The sequence below is a fragment of the Conger conger genome, chromosome 6 (genome assembly GCF_963514075.1).
Source record: "Conger conger chromosome 6, fConCon1.1, whole genome shotgun sequence".
NCBI lineage: Eukaryota > Metazoa > Chordata > Actinopteri > Anguilliformes > Congridae > Conger > Conger conger.
In genome coordinates, this window is record NC_083765.1 from 2,134,933 (window position 1) to 2,162,397 (window position 27,465).

The 27,465-nt window shown below is 45.4% G+C and overlaps 1 protein-coding gene across 3 annotated transcripts in view; it reads left to right on the forward strand.

Annotated features, from left to right (window-relative positions):
- The window catches only part of LOC133130686 (HEPACAM family member 2-like), an 82,333-nt gene extending 55,795 nt beyond the window's left edge, over positions 1-26,538 (forward strand). Inside the window, exons 1-6 of one of the 3 annotated variants that reach the window (XM_061245444.1) lie at positions 17,299-17,391; positions 18,227-18,526; positions 19,429-19,692; positions 20,013-20,282; positions 25,705-25,834; positions 25,942-26,538. In XM_061245444.1, coding sequence (XP_061101428.1) covers positions 17,349-17,391; positions 18,227-18,526; positions 19,429-19,692; positions 20,013-20,282; positions 25,705-25,834; positions 25,942-25,981 — 1,047 coding nt within the window. In that variant the 5' untranslated portion in view covers positions 17,299-17,348 and the 3' untranslated portion in view covers positions 25,982-26,538. Of the gene's footprint in view, positions 1-17,298; positions 17,433-18,226; positions 18,527-19,428; positions 19,693-20,012; positions 20,283-25,704; positions 25,835-25,941 lie in introns of those variants that run through there. The other 2 variants (XM_061245445.1, XM_061245446.1) reach the window with 2 other exon arrangements.
- The last annotated feature ends 927 nt before the right edge of the window (positions 26,539-27,465 follow it).

Genomic DNA, 27,465 nt, shown 5'->3' on the forward strand with positions numbered 1-27,465 from the left:
GAGAGAGAGGGGAAGACATCACGTCATGGCTCGCAATGAGCATGCGGTCAGTGCTTTACAGGCTGCGCCACCGAGACACCCCTCATTGAATTATTTTTGAAAGAATCTTATCTGTACAGAATGTTGTACAGGTGCCTAAGACTTTTGCACAGAACTGTACATATACAGTATATGCACACACACACACACACACACACAGCACATGTGCACACACACTCACACTTTCACACACACACACACACACACACACACACCACATACAGTACTTGCACACACTCACACACACTTACACACACACACATACACACACAAATACATACACAGTGCATGCACACACTCTTTTCCTCACTCTGCTCCAGTACTCAGTGACTCTGTTCCTCACTCTGCTCCAGTACTCAGTGACTCTGTTCCTCACTCTGCTCCAGTACTCAGTGACACTGTTCCTCACTCTGCTCCAGTACTAAGTGACTGTTCCTCACTCTGCTCCAGTACTCAGTGACTCTGTTTCTCACTCTGCTCCAGTACTAAGTGACTCTGTTCCTCACTCTGCTCCAGTACTCAATGACTCTGTTCCTCACTCTGCTCCAGTACTCAGTGACTCTGTTCCTCACTCTGCTCCAGTACTAAGTGACTGTTCCTCACTCTGCTCCAGTACTCAGTGACTCTGTTTCTCACTCTGCTCCAGTACTAAGTGACTCTGTTCCTCACTCTGCTCCAGTACTCAGTTACTCTGTTCCTCATCTGCTCCAGTACTCAGTTACTCTGTTCCTCACTCTGCTCCAGTACTCAGTGACTCTGTTCCTCACTCTGCTCCAGTACTCAGTGACTCTGTTCCTCACTCTGCTCCAGTACTCAGTGACTCTGTTCCTCACTCTGCTCCAGTACTCAGTGACTCTGTTCCTCACTCTGCTCCAGTACTCAGTGACTATGTTCCTCACTCTGCTCCAGTACTCAGTGACAGTGACACACATGCACTCACACACATATACACACACAAATACACAGAAACAGAAACACTAAAAGGACATAACTGCCTCACAACCTGACGTGTGACCAATCATTGCAATAGCACCAATACTACCCAATGCCATCCTTACCCACCAGAGTAATTGAATTTAAATAGAATCAGTTTACAGACTTTGATTAAGACATAAAGTATGTAATCTTTGAGAAGATGAGCGTCCTCAGCAGAGCAGAAGCTGTGTATGGTTGCTGTCCTCTCCCAAGCGACCGAGAACTGCAACTGCTGTTTTTCCTCTGGCCTCAGGGGCTAATGTTCCTGCTACTTTCCCTAATTTCTGCCTGAATGGAATCACAGAGAGACTTACTGTCAGATATTGTGTTGGTGCTATAATCCGAAAGAAAATTCTTCCCGTATTCTCGTATTATTCATATTATTTTTTACGAGGAATCTATAATCAGAAAGACAGCAGTGTTTATTCTGAATGCACATGGAGCAGCACTGTTTTAATACACATCAGTAACCCAATCACTGCTCTCCCACACGTTAGCATGTTAGCTGTGCTGTTCAGGGTGTACATTCATCATCAAGTTATTCCAGGTTTTCCAACAGCAATTAGTCATGAATACAAGCAAAATAAATGATGTAATTTTTTTCTTATGGCAGTAGTTGCAGCATCTCTGTATTGGCTCGTGGAGGGAATAAAATATTAGGTTTGTTGCTCCAGGGGTATCTAGGTCTGGTTTCTGCAGGCAGTGTCATGTAGCTGAATGCCACACTCAGAGCAAGTATCTGCAGCCAGTGATTGTGTGTTTGTTGGGCGTCTGTGAGGGGCATGTCACACGTTCTATCTGAAGCCTGGAACCACAGAATAAGAAACAACTGGTGTCCTTAACTCCCCTAGTACAGCTCACCCACCTGTGCCCTGTTTATATCCAGAGGAATTGTGTTATACTGACAGAACAGAAAGTGCACAATCATATCAGAAACATGAATGCATTTGGTTGCAGCATATATATTTTTGCAGCGTGTACTTTTTGAGTGTGTATTTTTATATGCAGTGTGTATATTTTTCTGCTGTTCTGTTCAGTCAGGACTAGTTTATAGTGTTGGATTTGGTTTTTTTTGTATATTTTTATTTGTATCCTATTTAAGTTCACAAAGGTGCGATCTGTGTTTAAGAGTAGACTATGTCTGCATCGTGTTAATTTCTGCGGTTTGAGTGTGAATGCCTTTTTCACATGGAAATCTCAGGCAACAGATGACCCGAGATAGAGGTGTCTCGAGCCATCAGAAGTAAACCTTGGCTTAATATAAATTATAATACCTGAAAAGTCATTGATCGAGCCAGGACGGAACTGAGTAAAGTATGATTGTAAAGACCCTTTTGTCTGAGGTGGGAGTGGTGCAAGAAGCCCTTCATCCTGGCTGGCCCAATGGTAGAGAACTTGTACTGACCTGTCTGTGTTAAAGCCTGTGAGTTATTGTACAGTATATTAACAATGCTAAAAACCTTTAAACTGACAGGATTTGTAAAAATTATTTCACAGTATGCATATTCGCAGTGTGTATTTTTGCAGTGAACTGTATATGTTTCTGTTGTTCTGTTCAATCAGGATTGTGTTACGTCCCGAATTTCCACCAATGTTTCGACAACAAAGTGAATCAATGGGTCGTAACACTAGATCACAATTTCACAGAAAGAGTTGAGCACACAGTGGTAGTTAGAAAAGGAAAAGTAGTTTAATATTTACAAGAATATTGTTAAACCTGAATGAAACATGAAAGTATTCAGACTAATACGTTGAGTATGCAAGTTTCTCACCGATTAATCTGGCGTGTCCAAAATCCAGAGAGACGGTGGTTTCACCTCTCAGCAGTCGACAATGGTTATTCGCAGCTCACGGAATAGTATCTAGCATAGAGCGGCCTTCTTGAAAGTGAAGCTGAGCGGCTTTTTAGTCTACTCACCTGGTGTAGGTTTTGCCTTTTTCAGTTTGTCTACAACAAATAAAATGATAACTGATCAACATTTTGCTAGGATAGGCGAAAAATAATAAACCAAGAATTTGAAATAATATTGAAGCATAGCACAGGAGATATATTTTGAAAGCAGGTTAAAGGAAAGATCTCAACAAAGAACTAGAATGGATCCAGACTGAAGAACAGTTTGAATGTGGAGGAGAATGGTTTTACTCTCCATACTGGACTTCAAATATTTCCCTTACTGTGCCTGGGATCATAACCTCCCTTCTGCTAATGGTGTATTTACTGATAATTAAGTGGCTGATAATAGAATAGAAAGCCGTTATTGTCATGATACAGTGTACAACGAGATTACAATGAGCTTCACCTTAAAGTGCACAACAGACAGCAACAACACTCAGTGACAACAACATTCATACCAGTCAAGTATTGCAGGTATCTATGAATATAATTAGGTATCTATAAATATAAATATGAAAATATGAATATATTGCACTGTTATAAATTATTGCACACTGAATGATGCACACTGAACAGTGTGTATGGGGGGTCAGTGCATGTTTGAGTTCAGAGTGGTTATGGCTCTGGGGAATTAACTTTACATTACATTATTGGCATTTGGCAGACGCTCTTATCCAGAGCGACGTACAACAAAGTGCATACCCATAACCAGGGATAAGTTCGCTGAAAGACCCTAGAGGTAAGTACAATTTCAACTGCTACCTGTACAACAAAGATAAGGACAAGAGCCTTTTTTTTAAGGCTTTTTTTTAGGCTTTTTTTTTTTTGAACAAACAAACAAACAAACAGAGCAAAAGTCACCAAAGTTAACTATCCAAACACTGCTTACCTAGCTAACTAAAAATACCGATACACAAAGCAAGTCACAGAGACAACAATTAAGGTTCACAGGGAGGTAGGGAGGGATGGGGAGAGGTACTGCTTGAAGAGGTGTGTCTTCAGCTTGCGCTTGAAGGTGGGGAGAGATTCTACAGTTCTGACCTCAACGGGGAGTTCGTTCCACCACCGTGGAGCCAGAACAGACAGTAGTCGTGAGCGTGAGGTGGAGGTTCGGAGAGGGGGAGGTGCCAAGCGGCCTGTGGAGGCTGAACGAAGAGGTCTGGCAGGGGTGTAGGGTCTGATGATTTTTTGCAGATAAGCTGGGGAAGACCCTTTAACTGCTTGGAAGGCTAGCACCAATGTTTTGAATTTGATGCGAGCCATGACAGGCAGCCAGTGGAGGGAAGTAAGCAGGGGGGTGACGTGTGAGTATTTGGGAAGGTTGAAGACCAGACGAGCTGCTGCATTCTGGATGAGTTGGAGGGGTCTGATGGCGGACGCTGGGAGGCCAGCCAAGAGGGAATTGCAGTAGTCCAGGCGGGACAGAACCATCGCTTGGACCAGGAGCTGGGTCGAGTAGGGGGTGAGAAAGGGGCGGATTCTCCGTATGTTGCATAGGAAGAACCTGCAAGACCGGGTCACCGCCGCAATGTTCTCGGAAAGGGACAGTCTGCTGTCCATCACCACGCCGAGGTTCCTTGCACTGGGTGACGGCGTGAGTGTGGTATCCCCGAGGGAAATGGAGCGATCCAGATGGGGAGAGGTATTAGCAGGGATGAATATCATTTCAGTTTTACCTGGGTTGAGCTTTAGATGGTGGTTGTCCATCGAGCTCTGGATGTCCCTCAGGCAAGCAGAGATACGGGCTGAAACCTGCGTATCAGACGGCGGGAACGAGACGAAGAGTTGGGTATCGTCCGCATAGCAGTGGTAGGATAGCCCATGTGCAGTGATCACAGGGCCAAGGGAGCGAGTGTAGAGAGAAAACAGAAGTGGGCCAAGGACTGAGCCCTGGGGAACTCCTGTGGCGAGGGGCCGAGGTGTCGATACCGAACCAGCCCAGGCAACCTGGAAGGAGCGACCAGATAGGTAGGACTCAATCCAGTCCAGGGCTGTGCCACAGATGCCCGTTGCTGACAGGGCAGACAGGAGGATGGAGTGATCTACAGTGTCGAAGGCAGCAGAGAGATCTAGAAGAATGAGGACAGAGGAGAGGGAGGCTGCTCGTGCGGCATGAAGTGACTCACTGACGGAGAGGAGCGCAGTCTCTGTCGAGTGGCCCGATCTGAAGCCAGACTGATGGGGGTCTAGCAGGTTGTTGTTAGAAAAGAAGGAAGAAAGTTGAGTAGAAGCGGCTCGTTCAATAGTTTTAGAAAGGAAAGGAAGAAGAGATACCGGGCGGTAGTTCTGGATGATGGAGGGATCCAGGGTAGGCTTTTTTAACAGCGGAGTGATGTGGGCCCTCTTGGAGGATGCCGGAAAACAGCCGGAAGACAGGGAGGAGTTGACAAGGGAGGTGACAAATGGGAGAATGTCAGGTGTGATAGTTTGGAGAAGAGAAGAGGGGATAGGGTCAAGGGCACAGGTTGTAGGGCGGTGGCAGAGCAGGAGTTGAGAAACATCAGAGTCTGTAAGGGGGGAGAAAGTGGAAAAGGAAGGGATGGGCCTAGAGGGGGCAACTCCTGGGGAGTTGCCCCCCGTATCTCTGCTTGCCTAACTGTCCTTGAATCTGTTTGTTCTTGCTCTGATGCACCTGCAGTGCCTCCCTAAGGGCATGTCAAACAGGTAAGAGTTTCACAATGTTCTTTACTCTGCTGGGGCAGCGGGGGTTATAGATCTTGTGCGCTGCGTTTATAACTCCCCTTCTGTCTGCTTCAGTGCAGCTGGCCTACCTCACTGTTATGCGGTCCACCAGCAGGCTCTCACAGAAGAGCAGTGAAAGGTCACCAGCAGCTTGGTCACCAGCTTGTTCTTCCTGAGCATCCTCAGGGAGTATAGTCACTGGTGTGCCTTTTTGACAACTGCTGTGGTGTTTGCAGTGCGGGAGAGGTCAGCAGAGATGATGAAAGGTGATGGAAGGTTTGGACCCTCTCCACCCGTAGCAGTTGAAATTGTACTTCCCTCTAGGGTCTTTCAGCGAACTTATCCCTGGTTATGGGTATGCACTTTGTTGTACGTCGCTCTGGATAAGAGCGTCTGCCAAATGCCAATAATGTAATGTAATGTAATGTTCACCGTTGATGTAGAGGGGGGCGGGGTCTGCACTGTTCTTCCTAAAATCAGAGAAGATTTCCCTCGTTTTTGTGGTGTTCAGTGCCAGGTTGTTCACTGAACACCACACTGTTAATCTCAGGATCTCATCTCTGTCAGCAGACTCGTCCCCTCCTGAAATAAGTCCAACCACCGTGGTGTCGTCAGCGAATTTGACGATGATGTTATCTGATGTTGAGAGCCAGTGCTGAGTGTGTGGGTTGAGGAGAGGTGGGGGCCAAGTTTCACAGTCTGGGGGCGGTTGGTCAGAAAGTCCTTTATACAAGGTGGGGAGGCCTAAGTCTAACAGTTTAGTAACCAGAATGTCCGGAATGATCGTAATGAAAGCTGAACTGTAATCGATGAAAAGCATTCTTACATAGCTCCTCCGATGTTCCAGATGGCTTAGCGCAGAGTGGAGAGCTATGGCTATGGCATCCACAGTGGATCTATTCACTCGATAAGCAAACTGGCATGGGAGGGAGGCATGCTTTGATGTGGGGTAAGACCAGCCTCTCAAAGCACTTCATAATGACAGGTGTAAGTGCTACTGGGCGGAAGTCATTGAAGCTGTCTGTGGCTGATTTCTTGGGTACAGATATGATTATGGCTGATTTCAGGCAGGATGGGACAACATGCATTAGTGAAGCTTTTACGGACCTGTCCCCTTAAACCACATAGTTTGTGGGTTCAGTGCTCTGACCCGTCACAATACAATCTCTACTGCGGGAGCCCACCCTGCAGCTCACTGAGGGATTCTGGGTAGTCCAGCAGGTGAACAGACCTGCATCACAGAAATGACCCTGTTAGCCACCAGCACTGAGATAAACCTGCAGCTCAGATAGACTGACCCTGTTAGCCACCAGCACTGAGATAAACCTGCAGCTCAGATAGACTGACCATGTTAGCCACCAGCACTGAGATAAACCTGCAGCTCAGATAGACTGACCCTGTTAGCCCCCAGCACTGAGATAAACCTGCAGCTCAGATAGACTGACCCTGTTAGCCCCCAGCACTGAGATAAACCTGCAGCTCAGATAGACTGACCCTGTTAGCCCCCAGCACTGAGATAAACCTGCAGCTCAGATAGACTGACCCTGTTGCGAGTTATATGAACACGTAGCATTAGTGTTTTTATGCTTGGTTTTCACAATCGACAATGTAGAAAAACTAACAAAGAACAGATTAGTGAATTTATTTTAACCCAAAAATGTCCATCGTATGTTCAAGCTTGCAAGTCCAGATCATATCTTCTTTCAGTGTCCTTTTCTTTTTGTGATGCTGTGGTGATTTATTGTGACTCAAAATCTAAATGACCGACAATAAACCAGAGAAGTAGAATAACTGCCAAGATAACTGCAAGATATTACATTATTGGCATTTGGCAGACGCTCTTATCCAGAGCGACGTACAACAAAGTGCATACCCAGGGGCAGCATGTATTTCAGTGTAGTACCGTGCAGTGTGTCTCACTGGAGTGGGATCAAATGGAGTCTGTAAGAGTTGATTTCACACATGTAAGAACATTGCACTGTGGTTCTTACCCGAGGTCCAGGGGCTTCAGGGTCACATGGCAAAAAGACTGCAATTAGTACAGCTGTACAGGTAATATGAACAATGTTAATAATAATGTAACACTGATTGCATTGTTCTCCAATATATAGCACCTCCTAACTTTAAATATAAAACAGCAAACTGGATGAAACACTTCAGATCAGATCGATACACTGATAAATACTTATCAGATTTATACACTGATAAACACTTATCAGATTGATACACTGATAAACACTTATCAGTTTCATACACTGATAAACACTTATCAGATCGATACACTGATAAACACTTATCAGATTCATTCATACACTGATAAGCAGAATGAATGTACAAACTTGTGTAATTACAGGATTTGGACTTGCTATGGATAAACCTGTAATTTTACTGGTCATTTTGAAGGTTCCATTTTAAATGTCAGCTCCAAACTCATTGGATGGTGCTCCATCCCACAGCAAGGCAATGATCCTCTGGTGCTCATGTTGACAAATGCCAATAACAGACTCCAAAGGCAAACAAATCAAGATTAGATTCCGAAAGCTTTCTTATACTTACTCCGAGGAAGCAATTGAATACATCTGACTAATCAGCTGAGAATCTAACTGTCCAATTACTTTTGGTCCCCTAAAATGGGGGGGGGGGCATCCAGTATGGATGTAAATACCCTCAAATTAAAGGTGACAGTATGCACTTGTACCTCATATTCATTGTTTCATTTCAAATTCAATGTGCTGGAGTACAGAGCCAAAACAACAAAAATTGTGTCGTTGTCCAAATACTTATGGACTGCACGATATGTCTTTAATCTGGGCCTGCTATAACCTGCAGCTGTGAGGAGCTCTTCAAACTAGGATTGATGCCATTTACTTGAGTAAACAAGGACTCTTTTGCTTCTATAAAAAATAATTGTCTCAGTAACAAGTAAAAACATATAGCCAACCTGTTGCAGGACTGGCCAATAGACTGTTATTGCACCTATCAATGTTGATCACCATGTTACATTACATTACATTATTGGCATTTGGCAGACGGTCTGGATCGTACAGTTGATTAGACTAAGCAGCAGACAATCCTCCCCTGGAGCAATGCAGGGTTAAGGGCCTTGCTCAAGGGCCCAACGGCTGTGCAGATCTTATTGTGGCTACACCAGGATTAAAACCACCGACCTTGCATGTCCCAGTCATTTACCTTAACCACTACACTGCAGGCCGCCCTGTTAACGTGTCAAATAAATGTTCCTTTTTCTCTGGTCTGATCAGCAGCTCTGAAGCCCGCATTCTGAAATAACCAGCAATCAGGCCTGAGAAGGTAGCAATTAAGGGCCTCCTGTGCTCAATATGTGAGACCAGAACCAGGATTGTTCATATTCAACAGGCTTGGACAAGCTTCGAATAAACATTTTCTATATTTTAGGCACGTATCTCAGAAGACTAATTGTCCTGAGCATTATTTGCAAAACCTGAGGCAGATTCTGACATGGTGCCTGGAGCGTTCTTTGCTGTTTTTGAGGTTTAATTTATATTAGGCAAGTGTGCCCCCTTGCGGCGAATAACACATGAACACGTGAACTGAAATTAGAAGTCGTAAGACTTTCCAATAGATTCATAGGACAGCATATGAATTTGCACTTGATGATGTATTAATCGATCATTAACGTTGCATCCACAGGTTGCATATTCAGGAACAACGACACCTGACTGGAATCAACACTCAAAGGCTATTATCTCTTAGGTTTAGTGTTACTGTAAAAGGTTTCGTGGGATTTTATTAAGCACTGTCACACTTAAAGAGTTGTGGGGGGGCTCATCGCAGACTAAACACATGGCAACCATTTTGTACAGGAACGTTTAACAAACGTTACTATTCTTCCGTTGAGACGGAGAGGAAATCAGCAGATAGCTGGCTGGACTTTGATTAGATCCTCAGTGTAGCCAGCCTATTGTCATGTTTTTATTTAAACGTAGTTTTAGTTAAAGCTGTATATTAGTTTAATTTATGAAGGTTACGTATTCGTTATACTGTGGTAATCTCGTATAGCTAACTTTTAGCTACTAAACTTGGTCATTTCGGGGACGACGACGTTACCTCAGAGTCTAATCTTTACTTTACTTTTACGATCTGTAAAATAAAATACGAACTGTATTTAAATGGATTCTGATTATTGTGTATAGTTTCTCACATTCAAGTAGCCACCTATAGTTTTACATTGAGTGGTCTGATCTAACCATAGATCTTACACTCATTCCAGCCAACGGTCGATGCCGAGCATAAGCACGCGCAACCAGTGACGTAGATTTCATTTGAATATCATCCGATAACTTGTTGTTGTTGGACAGACTATTAACCCACAGTTATGCTAGCATCAGCCAATGACGTGTGCTAGCTCGTCTACAGGATATTTAAACCTGCAGGTACCAGGTAGGTACAGCCTGCACACAACAGTAAATAAATATTTTGCAGTTATTTCCTCAACACCCCCACCAGCAGAATTATTGTCCTGTTAATTTCCCTGGCCTGATGGCTGAAGCAGGGCTGAGCTTGGTCAGGTACTGAAGCTAAACAGGGCTGTGCTTGGTTAGTGCTGAAGCTAAACAGGGCAGATGAACAAAAACCAACCTGAGGGAGAATGTCAACACCTAGCTATACCCTGTCCCTCAATGGGAACAATGGACCAAATGGACAATGCCATAAATGAACAGGACAGAAGTCCTAGTGCAACTCTGAATGATTGTGTGGACCTCAGAAGGTTTCTGTAGAGCCACACAGCACCATTGGCTCTGGGAAACGCCAAGGCTTGATGAGGAACTGAGCTCCAAGCAGACCAGAGTCGTGAGGGAAACAGATGTTCTCCAGAAGCTTGCACTTCCCCTTAATAAGCAGCAGTTTGGGGAATATGAGATCCCAGCAAAGGCACTAGACACAATTACCAGACTTAGCCCTTTGAGAGCCTGTTGCAAAATCAGAGTCAACACTTTGCCTTTTGTTTAAAAACTTATAAAAGATGTGGAAAATATATTTGCAAATTGCAGTTATGTTATTATTCTGTTTGTATTTCTATTTGGTCCATTTGGTACTCTCACTGAGCACTTTATTAGGAACATTTTAACTTTATTACACCTACTTATTCATGTGATTGTCTAATCAGCCAATTGTGTGGCAGCAGTGCAATGCATACAATCATGTAGATACGGGCCAGGAGCTTCAGTTAATCATCAGAATGGGGAACAAATCTCAGTGACTTTGACCGTGGAATGATTGTTGGTGACAGACAGGGTGATTTGAGTTTCTCAGAAACTGCTGATCTCCTGGGACTCTAAGTGGATAGGCTACAGGAGTAGAAGTCTAAAAGAATAAGTCTAATAAATACCTAATAAAGGGCTCGGTGAGTGTATATTTACACTCAACCTCTTTTTTAAATCTGTGGAAAATAAGATGGAAGCAAAACATTAATTTTTTATCCCCATACTAACAGAGTAATGAAATTGTAAAGAGGTACAAAGCAGACACTTTCTCAAGGTTAATTATGTCCGGTAGATATTAAAATCATTGTTTAATTTTTTCAATACTTTCATGAATATGCAGCATTGAACGAAACTTAACAGTTCTCAGAATTTTCTCCAATAATGCAGAGTACTTATAGAACTATGAATAGAACTATGAAAATACACCAATCTGCATCGAGGGCAGGGGTCAGCAGCCCTGGTCCTGGAGAGCGAGTAGCTCTGCTGGTTTCTGTTTCCACCTTAAAATCTGCACTAAATTCAGACCACAGTAACCAGTTGAAGTGAGTGTTCTGTTTGTTTGTTTGTTTGTTTGTTCAAAAAAAAAAAATAATTGCCCTTGTCCTTATCTTTGTTGTACAGGTAGCAGTTGAAATTGTACTTACCTCTAGGGTCTTTCAGCGAACTTATCCCTGGTTATGGGTATGCACTTTGTTGTACGTCGCTCTGGATAAGAGCGTCTGCCAAATGCCAATACTGTAATGTAATGAGTGAACAGTGTAATCAACTGCACTAATTGATGAGATGCAGAGAAACAAAGACCAGCAGAGACTCTTTGGCCTTGTCAGACTTATACGTCACATTTAGGGTGAATCCAGCTGAGGTCTGCCATTCATTGCCCCTCAAAAAGATAACCCGAGTGAAGAAGCAACAGAGTTTGGTTATTCTCCCTGTGTGTGTGGGTCCCCTCTGGGTACTTTGTGTTCTGCATAGCTGCACTTTCCCCTATAACGTTCCACTGAATGCTCGAGAGCTGTCATCAGTTATATTTAATAAAAATGTGATTTCATTCTTTCCATGACCTTAAATCTGTCTCTGCCTTCTCATAGCTATGATAGCACTTTTAAAAGGGTTTATCCATAAATCTGTTTTTGTGAATGTGCTATGAGAGCTTCCTGTCTGTGGAGGACTTTAGAAGATCAGAACTTTCCATCCAACATGCAGTGGGTTTGCTGTCCTTCAGTCTGCTTCAGCTAAGGCAGGTTTCTTAGGGCAGTTTGCGGTTAGTGACCAAATTAAACATATTTTGCTGAGAAGATCTGAAACAGGAAACTCACATCAGCGTTATGGTCACAATGAGGACAGGATATCTGTGGCTTCACGCCCTAAACATCATGCATAAATCAGCATGATCAAATAATTTTTCACACCCACATTTAAAAGAAATGAAAAATAGAAAATGTAGTTAGACTGATGAAGTTAAAGGGGGCATGATACTCAAATCTTGATGAAGGAACGAGTGATCTTAATTACAATAACAGCAGGGGCATAAAGGAAAGAGTGATCTTTATTACAATAACAGCAGTAGCATAAAGGAAAGAGTGATCTTTATTACAATAACAGCATTAGCATACAGGAAGTGATGAACCCATGCCAGTCTGCCAATCGGGAGGGGGTCTGATGGTCCAACTCCCAGAGGCATTGCCAGGAAACGGTCTGAAGTTACTCAATAAGTCTCCTTTGTTAGAATAGTTATCCATCCATCACTTCTAGTCACTATTATGTCATTAATTGCTCTGTGCAACAGTAGCAATTGTGCCGTCTTCTAATTCAGTCTACTTCAGCTAAGGCAGGTTTCTTAGGGCAGTTTGCGGTTAGTGACCAGATAGGCGCTTGTTCGCAAATTAAACATATTTTGCAGAGAAGATCTGAGACAGGAAACGCACATCAGCGTCACAATGAGGACAGGATATCTGTGGCTTCACGCCCTCAACATCATGCATAAATCAGCATGATCATCGATAATAAAAAATGGAACCAGACTCATGAGAAGCTAAGGGAGCATGATACTCAAATCTCAATGAAGGAAAGAGTGATCTTTATTACAATAACAGCAGTAGCATAAAGGAATGAGTGATCTTTATTACAATAACAGCAGTAGCATAAAGGAAAGAGTGATCTTTATTACAATAACAGCAGTAGCATAAAGGAATGAGTGATCTTTATTACAATAACAGCAGTAGCATAAAGGAAAGAGTGATCTTTATTACAATAACAGCAGTAGCATAAAGGAAAGAGTGATCTTTATTTCAATAACAGCAGTAGCATAAAGGAAAGAGTGTAAGACGGATGCGTGGGGGGTTGCACCCAAAATGCATGGCTCAGAAACAGTGGTGTAATAAAGTCCCGTCAGGGCTTTATTCGGGGAATATCCAGAGAGCGTAGTCAAAAAACAAGCAATGTTCATACACGTAAAATCCAGCCAGAAAACCAAAGTGCAGTACCGAGGGAGAAGGCAGTCTCGTAATCGGTACACATGCAAGAAGTCCGGTAGCCAGGAAAGCTGTCAGCGGGGCAGAAGTACAGGCGGGCGGTAGGCAGGCTCGGGGTCGATGATGGCGCAAGAGTCAAGACCGAAGTCTGCTCCGCGGGGCAAAAGCACAAAGACAGCAGGGAAAGTCATGGTACAGGCAGGCAATGGTCAACAAAACAGTCAATAATCTTTGGTCAATAAACAGGCTTGGATCGTAACGGGTAGACAATGGCTTGACAAAAACGCTCAAAAGTGCACTGACGAACAGGGGGGCAAGAATTTTGACATGACATGAAACTGAGCTTTATATGCAGGTGTAGGCAGGTGTAGACAGGTGTAGACAGTTAGCTTGAGAGCAGCATGAGAATGGAAATCAGGTGTGGAGGATTGACAAGTTAACAAGGTAATTAGTAATCATTAGTAATAAACCTATCCTGCCCTAGCGTTAGTAAATTAGTAAATGACATGCACAAGAAATGTAAGGTAACATGAACACATGGTTAGAATATTAGTTTTACCCAATCCTGATCTAACGTTAGTAGATTAGTAAGTAGACAAGGGAAATTGAAACAATTAGGGAAGCGTGAGTGACAGAAAGGGAGAGAGAGAAAAAGCATGAATGCAAGGTTTGCAGAAAGACAAAAAAATGTATGCTAATTACATTACATTACATGGCATTTAGCAGACGCTCTTATCCAGAGCGACGTACAACGAAGTGCAGATCAAACACAAGTACAAGTGCGAAGAGGACCTGAGAGGACAGTACAGTTCCGAGTCCTAGTGTAACCATACAGATATAATCGGAACCCTTGAAGAATACATCAAGTTCCAAACTAGCATACCACAGTTGGCAGCTAGAATACCCTGAGTACAACAATACAATAACTAATACAAAAACAACATCTATACAACTATATAAGTGCCATTACAGTCTATGGCATATATAAGGCTAATCATGGTGGTGAGTTAGGGAGGGAAAGGTGTAGCCTGAAGAGATGAGTCTTCAGTCTGCGCTTGAAAGAGGTCAGAGACTCTGCCGTTCTGACATCCACTGGGAGGTCATTCCACCACTGCGGGACCAGGACAGACAGGAGTCCTGAGCAGGAAGTGCAGGTGTGGCGAGGGGGAGGCGCCAGACGGCACGATGTGGCAGAACGGAGGGGTCTTGTTGGTGTATAGGTCTTGATGAGCGATTGAATATATACAGGGGCTGATCCTTTAACTGCCTGGTATGCGAGCACCAAAGTTTTAAATTTGATGCGAGTCATAACAGGCAGCCAGTGGAGGTTGCTGAGCAGGGGGGTGACATGTGAATGTCTGGGAACATTGAATACCAGACGGGCTGCAGCATTCTGGATCAGTTGTAGGGGTCTGATGGCAGATGCTGGAAGGCCAGCCAGCAGAGAATTGCAATAGTCCAGGCGGGACAGGACCATTGCTTGGACAAGGAATCAATGAACAGAACATAACATGACACTACATAAATCGTGACTTAACAAGTTTGCGAAATAATGACAACAAACTATATAACATGACATGGCAAGACTAAGAAATAAATGGTAGCAAGAACTAAACATGAAACATAACACGACATGACAATGCAACGTAGCAAGAAATAAAACATAAAAACGTGGCGAGACTAGACTAACAAAATATGTGACATGACAATAACGTAACTAAGACAATGACTAAACATGAAACATGACATGACAAACATGAAACATGACAGAGTGATCTTTATTACAATAACAGCAGTAGCATAAAGGAAAGAGTGATCTTCATTGATCTTGTAATAAAGATCAAGACGGCAATTGTAATTGGCTGAAGCCATCCAGACAGTAATGTCTACTTTGGCTGATAGACAATTGTTTGTTGTACTGGGACAATCCTAAACTCTTACACTGATTTACAGCACCTGGTTCAGCCCTTCCTTCATGGTAAGGCTGCTCCAGCCCTTCCTTCATGGTAAGGCTGGTTCAGCCCTTCCTTCATGGTAAGGCTGGTTCAGCCCTTCCTTCATGGTAAGGCTGGTTCACCCCTTCCTTCGTGGTAAGGCTGGTTCAGCCCTTCCTTCATGGTAAGGCTGGTTCACCCCTTCCTTCATGGTAAGGCTGGTTGAGCCCTTCCTTCATGGTAAGGCTGGTTCACCCCTTCCTTCATGGTAAGGCTGGTTCAGCCCTTCCTTCATGGTAAGGCTGGTTCACCCCTTCCTTCATGGTAAGGCTGGTTCACCCCTTCCTTCATGGTAAGGCTGGTTCAGCCCTTTCTTCATGGTAAGGCTGGTTCACCCCTTCCTTCATGGTAAGGCTGGTTTAGCCCTTCCTTCATGGTAAGGCTGGTTCAGCCCTTCCTTCATGGTAAGGCTGGTTCAGCCCTTCCTTCATGGTAAGGCTGGTTTAGCCCTTCCTTCATGGTAATGCTGGTTGAGCCCTTCCTTCATGGTAAGGCTGGTTCAGCCCTTCCTTCATGGTAAGGCTGGTTCAGCCCTTCCTTCATGGTAATGCTGGTTGAGCCCTTCCTTCATGGTAATGCTGGTTGAGCCCTTCCTTCATGGTAAGGCTGGTTTAGCCCTTCCTTCATGGTAATGCTGGTTGAGCCCTTCCTTCATGGTAAGGCTGGTTCAGCCCTTCCTTCATGGTAAGGCTGGTTCAGCCCTTCCTTCATGGTAAGGCTGGTTCAGCCCTTCCTTCATGGTAAGGCTGGTTCAGCCCTTCCTTCATGGTAATGCTGGTTGAGCCCTTCCTTCATGGTAAGGCTTGTTCATTATAAAGCCAGCTCACCTCGCCTTGTTCACACTGATAACTGAAGCCGCCAGAGCTGCGTGTTCATATGTGGATTATAACACACTCTGCTGAAGCCCTGTGGTTAATCAGAGCTCCAAGACAAAGATAACCTGTGTGTTGAAATGCTGTGGCTTGTGGCAGGAAGGCAGCAGGAAACTAAGAGTGAAGCCAGTTCTCGAGTAAAGAAAAACTGGCCACATGCTCAGAGCCAGGGCATGATTAAAGACAGAAAGAGGAAGTTATGTTGCTGAGAAAGGAAAGCAGGGAGGGTTCCCGGATGGTTTCATTCCTGCTGCAGCTGTCTGACGCAGCTCCCCAAAGATTCCCCTGAACCCCGTTATCCACACTCAGCAACCTGCACTTTTCATCTTCTCCTCTAGAGGCCACTGTTCAGACTTGTACGCCACTCCTGGTGCTGGTCTTCTGGTGCTCTGAGGGTCCTTCACTTCCTCTGACTGAAGAGGAAATTCTGTGTAAATTGTTGGCATTTATATAGCGCCTTTATCCAAAGCGCTATACAATTGATGCTTCTCATTCACCCATTCATACACACACTCACACACCAACGGCGATTGGCTGCCATGCAAGGCGCCGACCAGCTCGTCAGGAGCATTTAGGGGTTAGGTGTCTTACTCAGGGACACTGACACAGCCCGGGTGGGGGATCGAACCGGCAATCCGACAACTGCTCTTACTGCCTGAGCCATGTCGCCCCTGTGTGTGTGTGTGTGTGTGTGTGTGGGTGTGTGTGGGCATGTGTGTGTGTGTGTGTGTGTGTGTTCCCATCCGTGTGTGTGTGCGTGTGTGTGTGGGTGTGTGCTTTGCTCGGGGTTCAGTGTGTGAGTGATACTGTGCTGTGGGCATGTGTGTGTGTGTGTGTGTGTGTGTGTGTGTGTGTGTGTGTGTGTTCCCATCCGCATGTGTGTGTGTGTGTGTGTGTGAGTGTGCTTTGCTTGAGGTTCAGTGTGGGAGTGATACTGTGCTGTGGTTGTGTGTGTGTGTGTGTGTGTGTGTGTGTGTGTGTGTCCATGTGTGCATGTGTGGGTGCTTTACTTGTATTGCAGTGTGTGAGTGATGATGTGCATGTGTGTGTGTGTGTGTGTGTGTGTGTGTGTGTTTGTGGTGTGTGGGTGGGGTCTAAGACAGATTTCCTTAGATTTAGATTAAGGAAGTCCAGACTGCAGACAGATTCTGCCAGTGAAACCTTCATTTCAGAGCAACATGAGAACCGCCGTTATACTGTTATATACCTGTTGGACTGCAGGTAGGACTCTGTTATGCTGTTATATACCTGTTGGACTGCAGGTAGGATACAGTAGCTTAGCTTTTTAGTTGTAAGGCATTTCACAATTTCACAATGGAGCAAGATTGAATAAAGATTGTAATATTTACACTAACTTGCATCAAAAAAGTCAGTCAAATCTCAGTAATATGATACTTATCTAATATCTAATTGTTTTACAATGTTGTGGCTTTTTATTCTGCATTTTCAATCTTGGCTCATTTCAATGCCTCACTGATGTACTGCCTTTGTTATCTGTGATTACTGAAACAACAGTCATTGGAATGTCTGGGAAATATGTGAAGAAAATGTTGTGAAAATTGTAGCTAAGGCTGTTTGTAAGCAGCACTTTGGCTATTCCTAGGATGTGCAAACAATAACTATTATAAGAGGGCCTGATGGTCATTGAAGGACACAAACTGTGTTATGGATAAAGGACTTTGATAAATTGTAATGATTATTCATCTTTCTATAGGTTATAGAAGATTCCATCCATTTAAAAACATACAAAATGTTGAATTTCAGCATTTTAATGCATCAAAAATTTTACATGCTGCAAAAATACTGCGCCCAATGATTAATGACTGCCCACTAATTCTACATTGTGGTCAAACACTTGGCCAGCTGTATGTAGTGGGCTTTTATATTGTATGTTTTAAAAGGCATACAACCTTCTACGTGTTACTCTTATAGATAATGGATAATGATTTCCCTGTTCAAGTGAACCGTAAACCTGAAACACAAGTAACATACGCCTACCCTTCTTACACCTCCCCCCCCCCCCTTTATCTGTCTTTCTTTTACTGTCTCTTCCCAGGTTTGCACATATCTTTTACACAGTCAAAGAAACTGAACTGCATTGTGGGAGACAGGGTCCATTTCCAAACTGCAGTGAACAACACTGGATTCCTGTCAGAAAATGGCAGTCCGATTGGCAAGGTGATTACAAGGGAATTCCACCCCATTAATGAAAGATACAGTGACAGACTGCAGTGGGACAAGAGCACAGGACTCTTCTCCCTGTCTGGGCTCAAGATGGAGGACTCTGGAGCGTACAAAGTGCAGAACAATGATGGGCCACAAACTGTAGACATGACATACCAGCTGACGGTGTACAGTAAGTATCAGCACATTTGTACCTAGTTAATATGGGAGAGGTCATCACAGCACGTGATGTTGTTGCGGCCCAACCTCTCTCCCACATACCACAGGTAAACAAATGGACTGCAACCTAAAGTAAATTTCCACTGAGGTGAAAAGTTAATTAATCAGAAAAGATTAATCTAAATTACCAAGATTAAGTTGGCCAGATGGTCCAACAGGTATCTACAGTATATTTTGGACACTTGGTGGACAGTGGAGCTGAGATGTCCACTGATGACCATTTGGTGGTGAGGTGGACCAGGTGAAAGCTCTCACACAGAGAGTGGAGTTAGGGGCCAGTGTTGAAGGTTCACACAGAGTGGAGTTAGGGGCCAGTGTTGAAGGCTTACACAGAGAGTGGAGTTAGGGGCCAGTGTTAATAACCAGTGTTGAAGGCTCACACAGAGAGTAGAGTTAGGGGCCAGTGTTGATAGCCAGTGTTGAAGGCTCTCCCTGTTGCTGTATCTCTGCACAGACCCAGTACCCAGTGTTAATTGCCAGTGTTGAAGGCTCTCCCTGTTGCTGTATCTCTGCACAGACCCAGTACCCAGTGTTGATAGCCAGTGTTGAAGGCTCTCCCTGTTGCTGTATCTCTGCACAGACCCAGTACCCAGTGTTAATAGCCAGTGTTGAAGGCTCACACAGAGTGGAGTTAGGGGCCAGTGTTGATAGCCAGTGTTGAAGGTTCACACAGAGAGTGGAGTAAGGGGCCAGTGTTAATAGCCGGTGTTGAAGGCTCTCCCTGTTGCTGTATCTCTGCACAGACCCAGTACCCAGTGTTAATAGCCAGTGTTGAAGGCTCACACAGAGTGGAGTTAAGGGCCAGTGTTGATAGCCAGTGTTGAAGGCTCTCCCTGTTGCTGTATCTCTGCACAGACCCAGTATCCAGACCTCAGGTGTCCAGCAGGAGCAGGGTGAAACCCAGCTGCAGTGTGCTGTGCTCTGTGGAGAATGGGAGAGAGCTCACCCTGTCCTGGCACAGAGAGGGGCAGATACTGTCCTACAACAGCAGCTCCAATCTCAGCACCCCCCTGTCCCTCCCTCTGGAGATAGAAGAGAACAGCGCCCCCTACAGCTGCGTGGCTGAAAACCCAGCAAGGAAGGAGATATTCCTAGTCAACCCTGAAGAGTACTGCTATGGTAAGAAACCACAACTGTGTCATGGTGTGGTTATGAACAGAATTATTTATTCCCAAAGCTGAACGTTTGTGTGTGTGTGTGTGTGTGTGTGTGTGTCAGTGTATGTGTGATGCTGTCTGTGTCTGTGTGTGTGTGTCACAGTGTGTATTTGTGTGTGTGTGTCAGTGTGTATGTGTCTGTGTGTGTGTCAGTGTGTGAGGCTATCTGTGTGTGTGTGTCACAGTGTGTGTGTGTCTGGGGGGTGTGTGTGTGTGTGTGTGTCACAATGTGTGTGTGTGTGTGGGTGTGTCGGTGACGCTGTGCTGTGGGGTCTCTTACAGAATCTGTGTGGAAGCCTCATATAAAGACCTCAGCAGCACAAGGGGGCAGGAGCTGCTCACTGCAGTGCTCTGTGCAGAACGGGAGAGAGCTCACCCTGTCCTGGAGGACAGAGGGGGAGACACTGTCCCACACCAGAGACCCCAATCTCAGCACCCTGTCCCTCACTCTGGAGATAGAGGCGTCCAACTCCACCTACACCTGTGTGGCTACAAACCCTGTCAGTGAGGAGAGAACAGCCTTCCTCCCCACACAGGTCTGCGGGCAAGAGGGTAAGGAGCAGCTCTCTGTAGGGAAGAGGGTAAGGAGCAGCTCTCTGTAGGGAAGAGAGAAAGGAGCAGCTCTCTGTAGGGAAGAGGGTAAGGAGCAGCTCTCTGTAGGGAGGAGGGTAAGGAGCAGCTCTCTGTAGGGAAGAGGGTAAGGAGCAGCTCTCTGTAGGGAAGAGGGTAAGGAGCAGCCCTCTGTAGGGAGGAGGGTAAGGAACAGCTCTCTGTAGGGAAGATGCTAAGGAGCAGCTCTCTGTAGGGAAGAGGGTAAGGAGCAGCTCTCTGTAGGGAGGAGGGTAAGGAGCAGCTATGTAGGGAGGAGGGTAAGGAGCAGCTATGTAGGGAGGAGGGTAAGGAGCAGCTCTCTGTAGGGAAGAGGGTAAGGAGCAGCTCTCTGTAGGGAAGAGGTTAAGGAGCAGCTCTCTGTAGGGAGGAGGGTAAGGAGCAGCTCTCTGTAGGGAAGAGGGTAAGGAGCAGCTAACTGCAGGGAAGAGGGTGTTACGACCGGCATTCAAGCAGTCAAACAAAACATGGAGACCAGACCAGGAAAATAGATTGAAAGAGTTTTATTTGGCAATAATGTGTTTCTGTCTGAATGCGTGTCAGAGTGAATCAGTTTTGGGGTGCTTGGGTGTGAGTACAAGTGGAGTGTGGAAAGACCAAGTCAACCAATAACCAACAACTACTGTCAAAGGCTCAGCACAGAGTGAGAAATAACTTCCCTGAGCATCTGGGTGAAGCCATTTATCAGGGTTCTCTCGGGTGCAAACACCCATGAAAATTGGTGACTCATCAACAAATTATCTGATCAATGATTAGACCATTCCAGGGGAAGGGAGGGATAGCACACAGCACTGCCACCTGCTGGACGATAGCAACAACCTCAGCTGGGGAAGACCAGGCATGGTCGTCACATCCCTCTCCTCAGGAGAGGCCCCCCTCCCCGGCACCAAAAACCAAAGACCTACACTGCACCAGTTCAGACCACACAGCAACACAATACAGAGCACACCTAAGCTCAACATGCACTTAAACTCCCCAGACCAGTCAAGCTCTGAAACCTCCAGAGGAGTGGTCACCAACCCCCTACACTCCAGAATCCAACATCCCGCTGACCCTCACCCCAACCCCAGCCGCGCACACAGAGCAAGGTTCACCGTGTAAGGACCACTAAACTTTGCCTTAAAGGGAGATCCCAAAACAGGCAAGAGCGCTAAAACTTGGCCGAAACTGGCGGTTTTCAGCGTGGCGATCAAATAAACACTTAATTCTGTCTTGTGAGGCAGTACGATTTTTCTGAGCCAAGACACAGGCTCGATAAAGCCTCAGCTTGAAACCACTTGCATAATAAAGCACATTCGGGGAAGGTTCAGTTGTTTTCAAACTCAGCCAACACCGTTAAAGGGCCACGAACTGTGTGACCAAAAACCACTGCTTTCCTGGGTCACTTCCCTAATTGCCAAGAGCAACCATGGTAACCCCTCTTCCCAGTCACTTGCCAACTATATACAATAAGCCCGCAACATAGATTTTAAAGATTGATTAAATATTTTCAAGGAACCCTGACTCTGACCCCTGGGGCGACATGGCTCAGGCAGTAAGAGCAGTCGTTGGGTTGCCGGTTCGATCCCCTGCCCAGGCTGTGTCGAAGTGTCCCTGAGCAAGACACCTAACCCCCAAATGCTCCTGACGAGCTGGTCGGCGCCTTGCATGGCAGCCAATCGCCGTCGGTGTGTGAGTGTGTGTATGAATGGGTGAATGAGAAGCATCAATTGTACAGCGCTTTGGATAAAGGCGCTATATAAATGCCAACCATTTACCATTTACTCTCAGGATGGTAAGCTGACGGGATGTTATGTTTCACGTTTAACAGTTTCAAAACATAAGCAAATGTACCAGACATATAGTTAGTACCGTGATCACTTTGGACAATCTCAGGAATCCCAAAGATAGAAATGAAATGATTTAAGGCTCGCAACACTGGCTTCGCTCTGATAGAGCGTAGGAGATAAACCATTGGATAACGGGTACTTTGACACATCACAGTCAACAAATACTTGTTACCACGACAAGAGGGAGGAAGAGGGCCTACACAGTCCACAAAGAGATGCATGAATGGCTTTTCCACTACTGGAATAGGGTACAGTGGAGCGGGACGTATTTTATGAGTGGGCTTGCCTGCCAACTGTCAAACATGACACGTTTTACAAAACACAGCTACGTCTCTAATCGTGGCCAGAAAAAATTCCGTAAGATGCGGTTGTCCATTTTTTTCACACCTAAATGGCCAGCAATGTTCTCATGTGAGGTCCCCAGCAGCATTCCTCTGAACTTTGTGGGGACTACAATTGGTCAATGACTTCCTCTTTCAAGACACCTAAATGAAATGCCGACCTTCTCATTCATTTCATGCTGCACACGCATGAAAAACTGAAGGGTGCTGTTTAGCGAGTTCATCTAATTCCCCAGAAGAAACTGGATCCAGTATAACCACCACAGGTTGAACGTTTTTCCAGACCTTACCACCAGCTAGATCATTGCAAAGAATGACTTCCACTCCTTCAACAGCCAAGGAGGGACGGACAGCAACCACCACATCATCTCGCACCAGATCAGAGTCCAAATGAACCCTGTGCAGAGGTACACTCATGGGAATGAGACCAATACCACGAACCAGGACATTCTCCCCAGTAGCAGAGGACTCGGAAAAGGGCAACACATTACAAAGAATTAAAGTTTGAGTGGCACCAGTGTCTCTTAACAAGCGCACAGGTTTTTTACTGAGACCACCTACAAACGAAACATAACCGTCAGAAATAAAAGGGCTATACTCTGCTTCCACGATTTCTGCAGTGGAAAGTTCCTTTTTTCCTGACAACCCCATGAGACACAGCTGCTGTAGGTGAACGTTCAGAGACAGCTAAAGCCATTGGCTTTGCGTGCACAGCGGAAGTAGGCTTTGAAATTGGACACTCGTTTCGCCAGTGACCCTTAATACTACAAGCGTGGCATACACGGGTAGGAAAATTTTTACCATCTGTACCAGGAACAGACCTGACTACAGGGTCAAAAGTACTCCCAGAGTGAGAACAGGGTGAGGAGAAATCACTTCCCCCGGGCTGAAAAGGGAAAGTTTTTCGCTGCTCAAAACGCTGAGAACGGAGACCAGAGTGATTGTTTTTATGGGCAAGAACATAATCAGCCAATACAGCGGCAGAGGCAGCAGTACTCGGGCCACAGACTCAGAAATAGAATTGCTCAAGAATGATCAACTCACTGAGTGATTCAAATGTTAAAACGTCAGAAGATTTACACCACCGGGTGAAGTGATTAGTTAGCTCTCTGACAAAGTCATGCGTTTGCTGATCAGCACGTTACCATTTCCTGAATCTCTGTCTATAACTTTCAAGTACGAGCTCAGACTTTTAACACACATCTTTTACCTCTTTATAAGAGGAGACATTACTATCCAATGCAGTTAATGCCTCTTGAGCTTTCCCAATGAAGACGCACTGCAACAACAAGATTTGGTCAGTCTCCTCCCACTTTCTAGATTTAGCCACTCTTTGAAACAGCTGAAAAAATGTTTCTGGATCCCTTTCATTGAATTTTGGAACTAATCGCAACTGACTGTTCACTAGCAGGTAATGAGAACTGCCACTCACGAAATTGCCAAATCTCTTTGTTTCTCTCGTTCAAGAACCAACTTGTCTCCCTCTAAGTGCACTTGTAATTTCACTTTTTCTAATTCCAACTCCAATTTATGTTCTTTCCTTTTTTCCTTTTCAAACTCCAACTCAGCCAATTTTATTTGCAAAGCAGCATCCACGACCGCCATCTTTCCCAACAAGCCCAAAAGGCAAGTTGAAACAACAATATTCGGAGTGCAGAGACACTACGTTTTCCTAACCATGACCCAACCCAAAATTCTGCGAGCAACAACAATTCAGACTTTTCCAATAAATGGAAACTAGTTACAGAAGCAAAAATTCATTTACTTTCGGATCCTCATGCACTACTTCAGACGGCAACCTCGGCATGAAAGAACAAACTCAAATATCACTTCCTCTACAGCCCACGGAAAAACTAAAATAGACAACCGGTAGGCAGCTCTGGTATATGGTACCAATATCTTAACACAGTACAACCAGCGACAACACAGTCAAGTTGCAACTCCACAATAAACACACGCACGGCTTTTCAGTCTCCAAAGAGCCCAGAGCTATTCCCGTTTTCCCACACAATATACCTACAGGCCCCCCCGAGGTTTACGGCGGGACTTTTAACCCACAAGCTCGATAGCGACCAAAACAGGCCAGTGGATAGCCTGCCAGGAGCACCACGATTAGGGCACCCAAGCAATGCTTCAACCGACCCCACGAAACAAAACAAACACACCGCCGCTATCCTACTAGGGAATATTTTAGCAAAGCACACAAAAAGCCAACATTTGTATATGGCGAGGTAAACCACTCACCATGAGCAGGCTGGTTGTGCAGGGGTTGATGACAATAGGAAGCCTTCCTATTGAAGATACCCAAATTATGTTCCTGACAGTCTCCCAGCACCTCAACAGGGCGCAGAACATGAAGATCCTTTGTGGATATCACCAACAACAGAATGATCAGACAAATAGTCCATCAAACCAATCCCTCCGCTGCCACCATTTTTGTTACGACCGGCATTCAAGCAGTCAGACAAAACATGGAGACCAGACCAGGAAAATAGTTTTACAGAGTTTTATTTGGCAATAATGTTATGTTAATGTTTGTCTGAATGCATGTCAGAGTGAATCAGTTTAGGGGTGCTTGAGTGTGAGTGCAAGTGGAGCATGGAAATCCAAAATAACAAAAGGAAAACCAACAACCAACAACCAACAACCAACAACCAACAACCAACAACCACTGTCAAAGGCTCAGCACAGTGGTAGAAATCACTCCCTGAGCATCTGGGTGAAGCCCAGGGTTATCAGGGTTCTCTCAGGTGCAAACACACAGGAAAATTTGTGACTGATCAACTAATTATCCAATCAATGATTAGACCATTCCAGGGGAAGGGAGGGATAGCACGCAGGACTGCCACCTGCTGGATGACAGCAACAACCTCAGCTGGGGAAGACCAGGCATGGTCGTCACAAGGGTAAGGAGCAGCTCTCTGTAGGGAAGAGGGTAAGGAGCCGCTCTCTGTAGGGAAGATGTTAAGGAGCAGCTCTCTGTAGGGAAGAGGTTAAGGAGCAGCTCTCTGTAGGGAGGGTAAGGAGCAGCTCTCTGTAGGGAAGAGGTTAAGGAGCAGCTCTCTGTAGGGAGGAGAGTAAGCAGCAGCTCTCTGTAGGGAAGAGGGTAAGAAGCAGCTCTCTCTAGGAAGGAGGGTAAGGAGCAGCTGATGTGACACATTCTCTCTCTCTCTTTCTCTCTCTCTCTCTCTCTAGGCCACTGTTCCCATGATGCAGTGCTGTATGTAATGTTTGTGTTGAGGCTGGTGGAGTTTGCGTTGGTGACTCTGGCAGTGTTTCTGTTACTCCGCCTGCACAGACAAGGGAGAATTCTTGCTGTACACAGGTAACTGCACTCCTGTCTCCAGCCTCCTGTCGTACACCAGCCACGTTAATGTTGTTATCCCTGCGGCATTCATTTTCTTACCCTGACCTTTCCCTTATTGGTTGCAGCCCTCGGAGAAGATCTTGCGAGACAGTAACAGAGCTGTAACAGAGACACACACAGGCACAACGTACGCATGCCCTCCCCTCGACAGCTCACAAACCAGCCGTGGGAGAGGGTGTAGCTGGTTATGGCTGTGCTATCAGCTCCCTATGGAAGTACTGCAGCTCAGAGGAATTACACAAGGGATATTTCAATATGTTTTACAATGAGGTCAAGATGTGAAAAATGCAGCCGTAACTTCATTTCATTTGAACCTTCAAGCCCATGTTAGATATAAATGTACTTTCTCTTATTTATGGACCGATAGAGACTTTCTTCATGCACAGTCAGATGAACTTTAAAGCAAATTTTAAGAGAAATTAAAAACCCAACATTTCAAAATCTTTTGTTTGGTTGATTATTGCTTTTATTTGTCATTATTACTCATTTTCAGATTTAATATAGAAATGCGAATAAAAATCTTATTTGTAAATTTGCTATTAGTTCTCCTTGTTCATGACAATGATAATTAATGTTATTGTTGTTGTTATATACTGTGCTGTATATAATTAATAGAATAATTATAAGGCAGTGACAAGGAATAAAGAATAATTTACAACAAATCTGTTTGACCTTTCAAAGCTAGATTGCGCCCCCCCTCCTCCAAATATACCCAAACAACAGCACCCGCTACATCAACCCCACCCAAACAACAGCACCCCCCTACATCAACCGCACCCAAACAACAGCACCCCCCACATCAACCCCACCCAAACAACAGCACCCCCCACATCAACCCCACCCAAACAACAGCACCCCCCACATCAACCCCACCCAAACAACAGCACCCCCTCACATCAACCCCACCCAAACAACAGCACCCACACCCCCCCTACATCAACCCCACCCAAACAACAGCACCCCCCCTACATCAACCCCACCCAAACAACAGCACCCCTCCTCCCCCACATCAACCCCACCCAAACAACAGCACCCCTCCTCCCCCACATCAACCCCACCCAAACAACACCCCCCCACATCAACCCCACCCAAACAACAGCACCCCCCCTACATCAACCCCACCCAAACAACAGCACCCCCCCACATCAACCCCACCCAAACAACAGCACCCCCCACATCAACCCCACCCAAACAACAGCACCCCCTACATCAACCCCACCCAAACAACAGCAATCCCTACATCAACCCCACCCAAACAACAGCGCCCCCCTACATCAACCCCATCCAAACAGCACCCTCCCTCACATCAACCCCACCCAAACAACAGCACCCCTACATCAACCCCACCCAAACAACAGCACCCCCCACATCAACCCAACCCAGACACCAGCACCCTCCCCCACATCAACCCCACCCAAACAACAGCACCCCACTACATCAACCCCACCCAAACAACAGCACCCCCCCACATCAACTCCACCCAGACAACGGCACCCCCCCACATCAACCTCACCCAGACAACAGCGCCCCCCCACATCAACTCCACCCAGACAACAGCGCCCCCCCTCCCCCACATCAACCCCACCCAA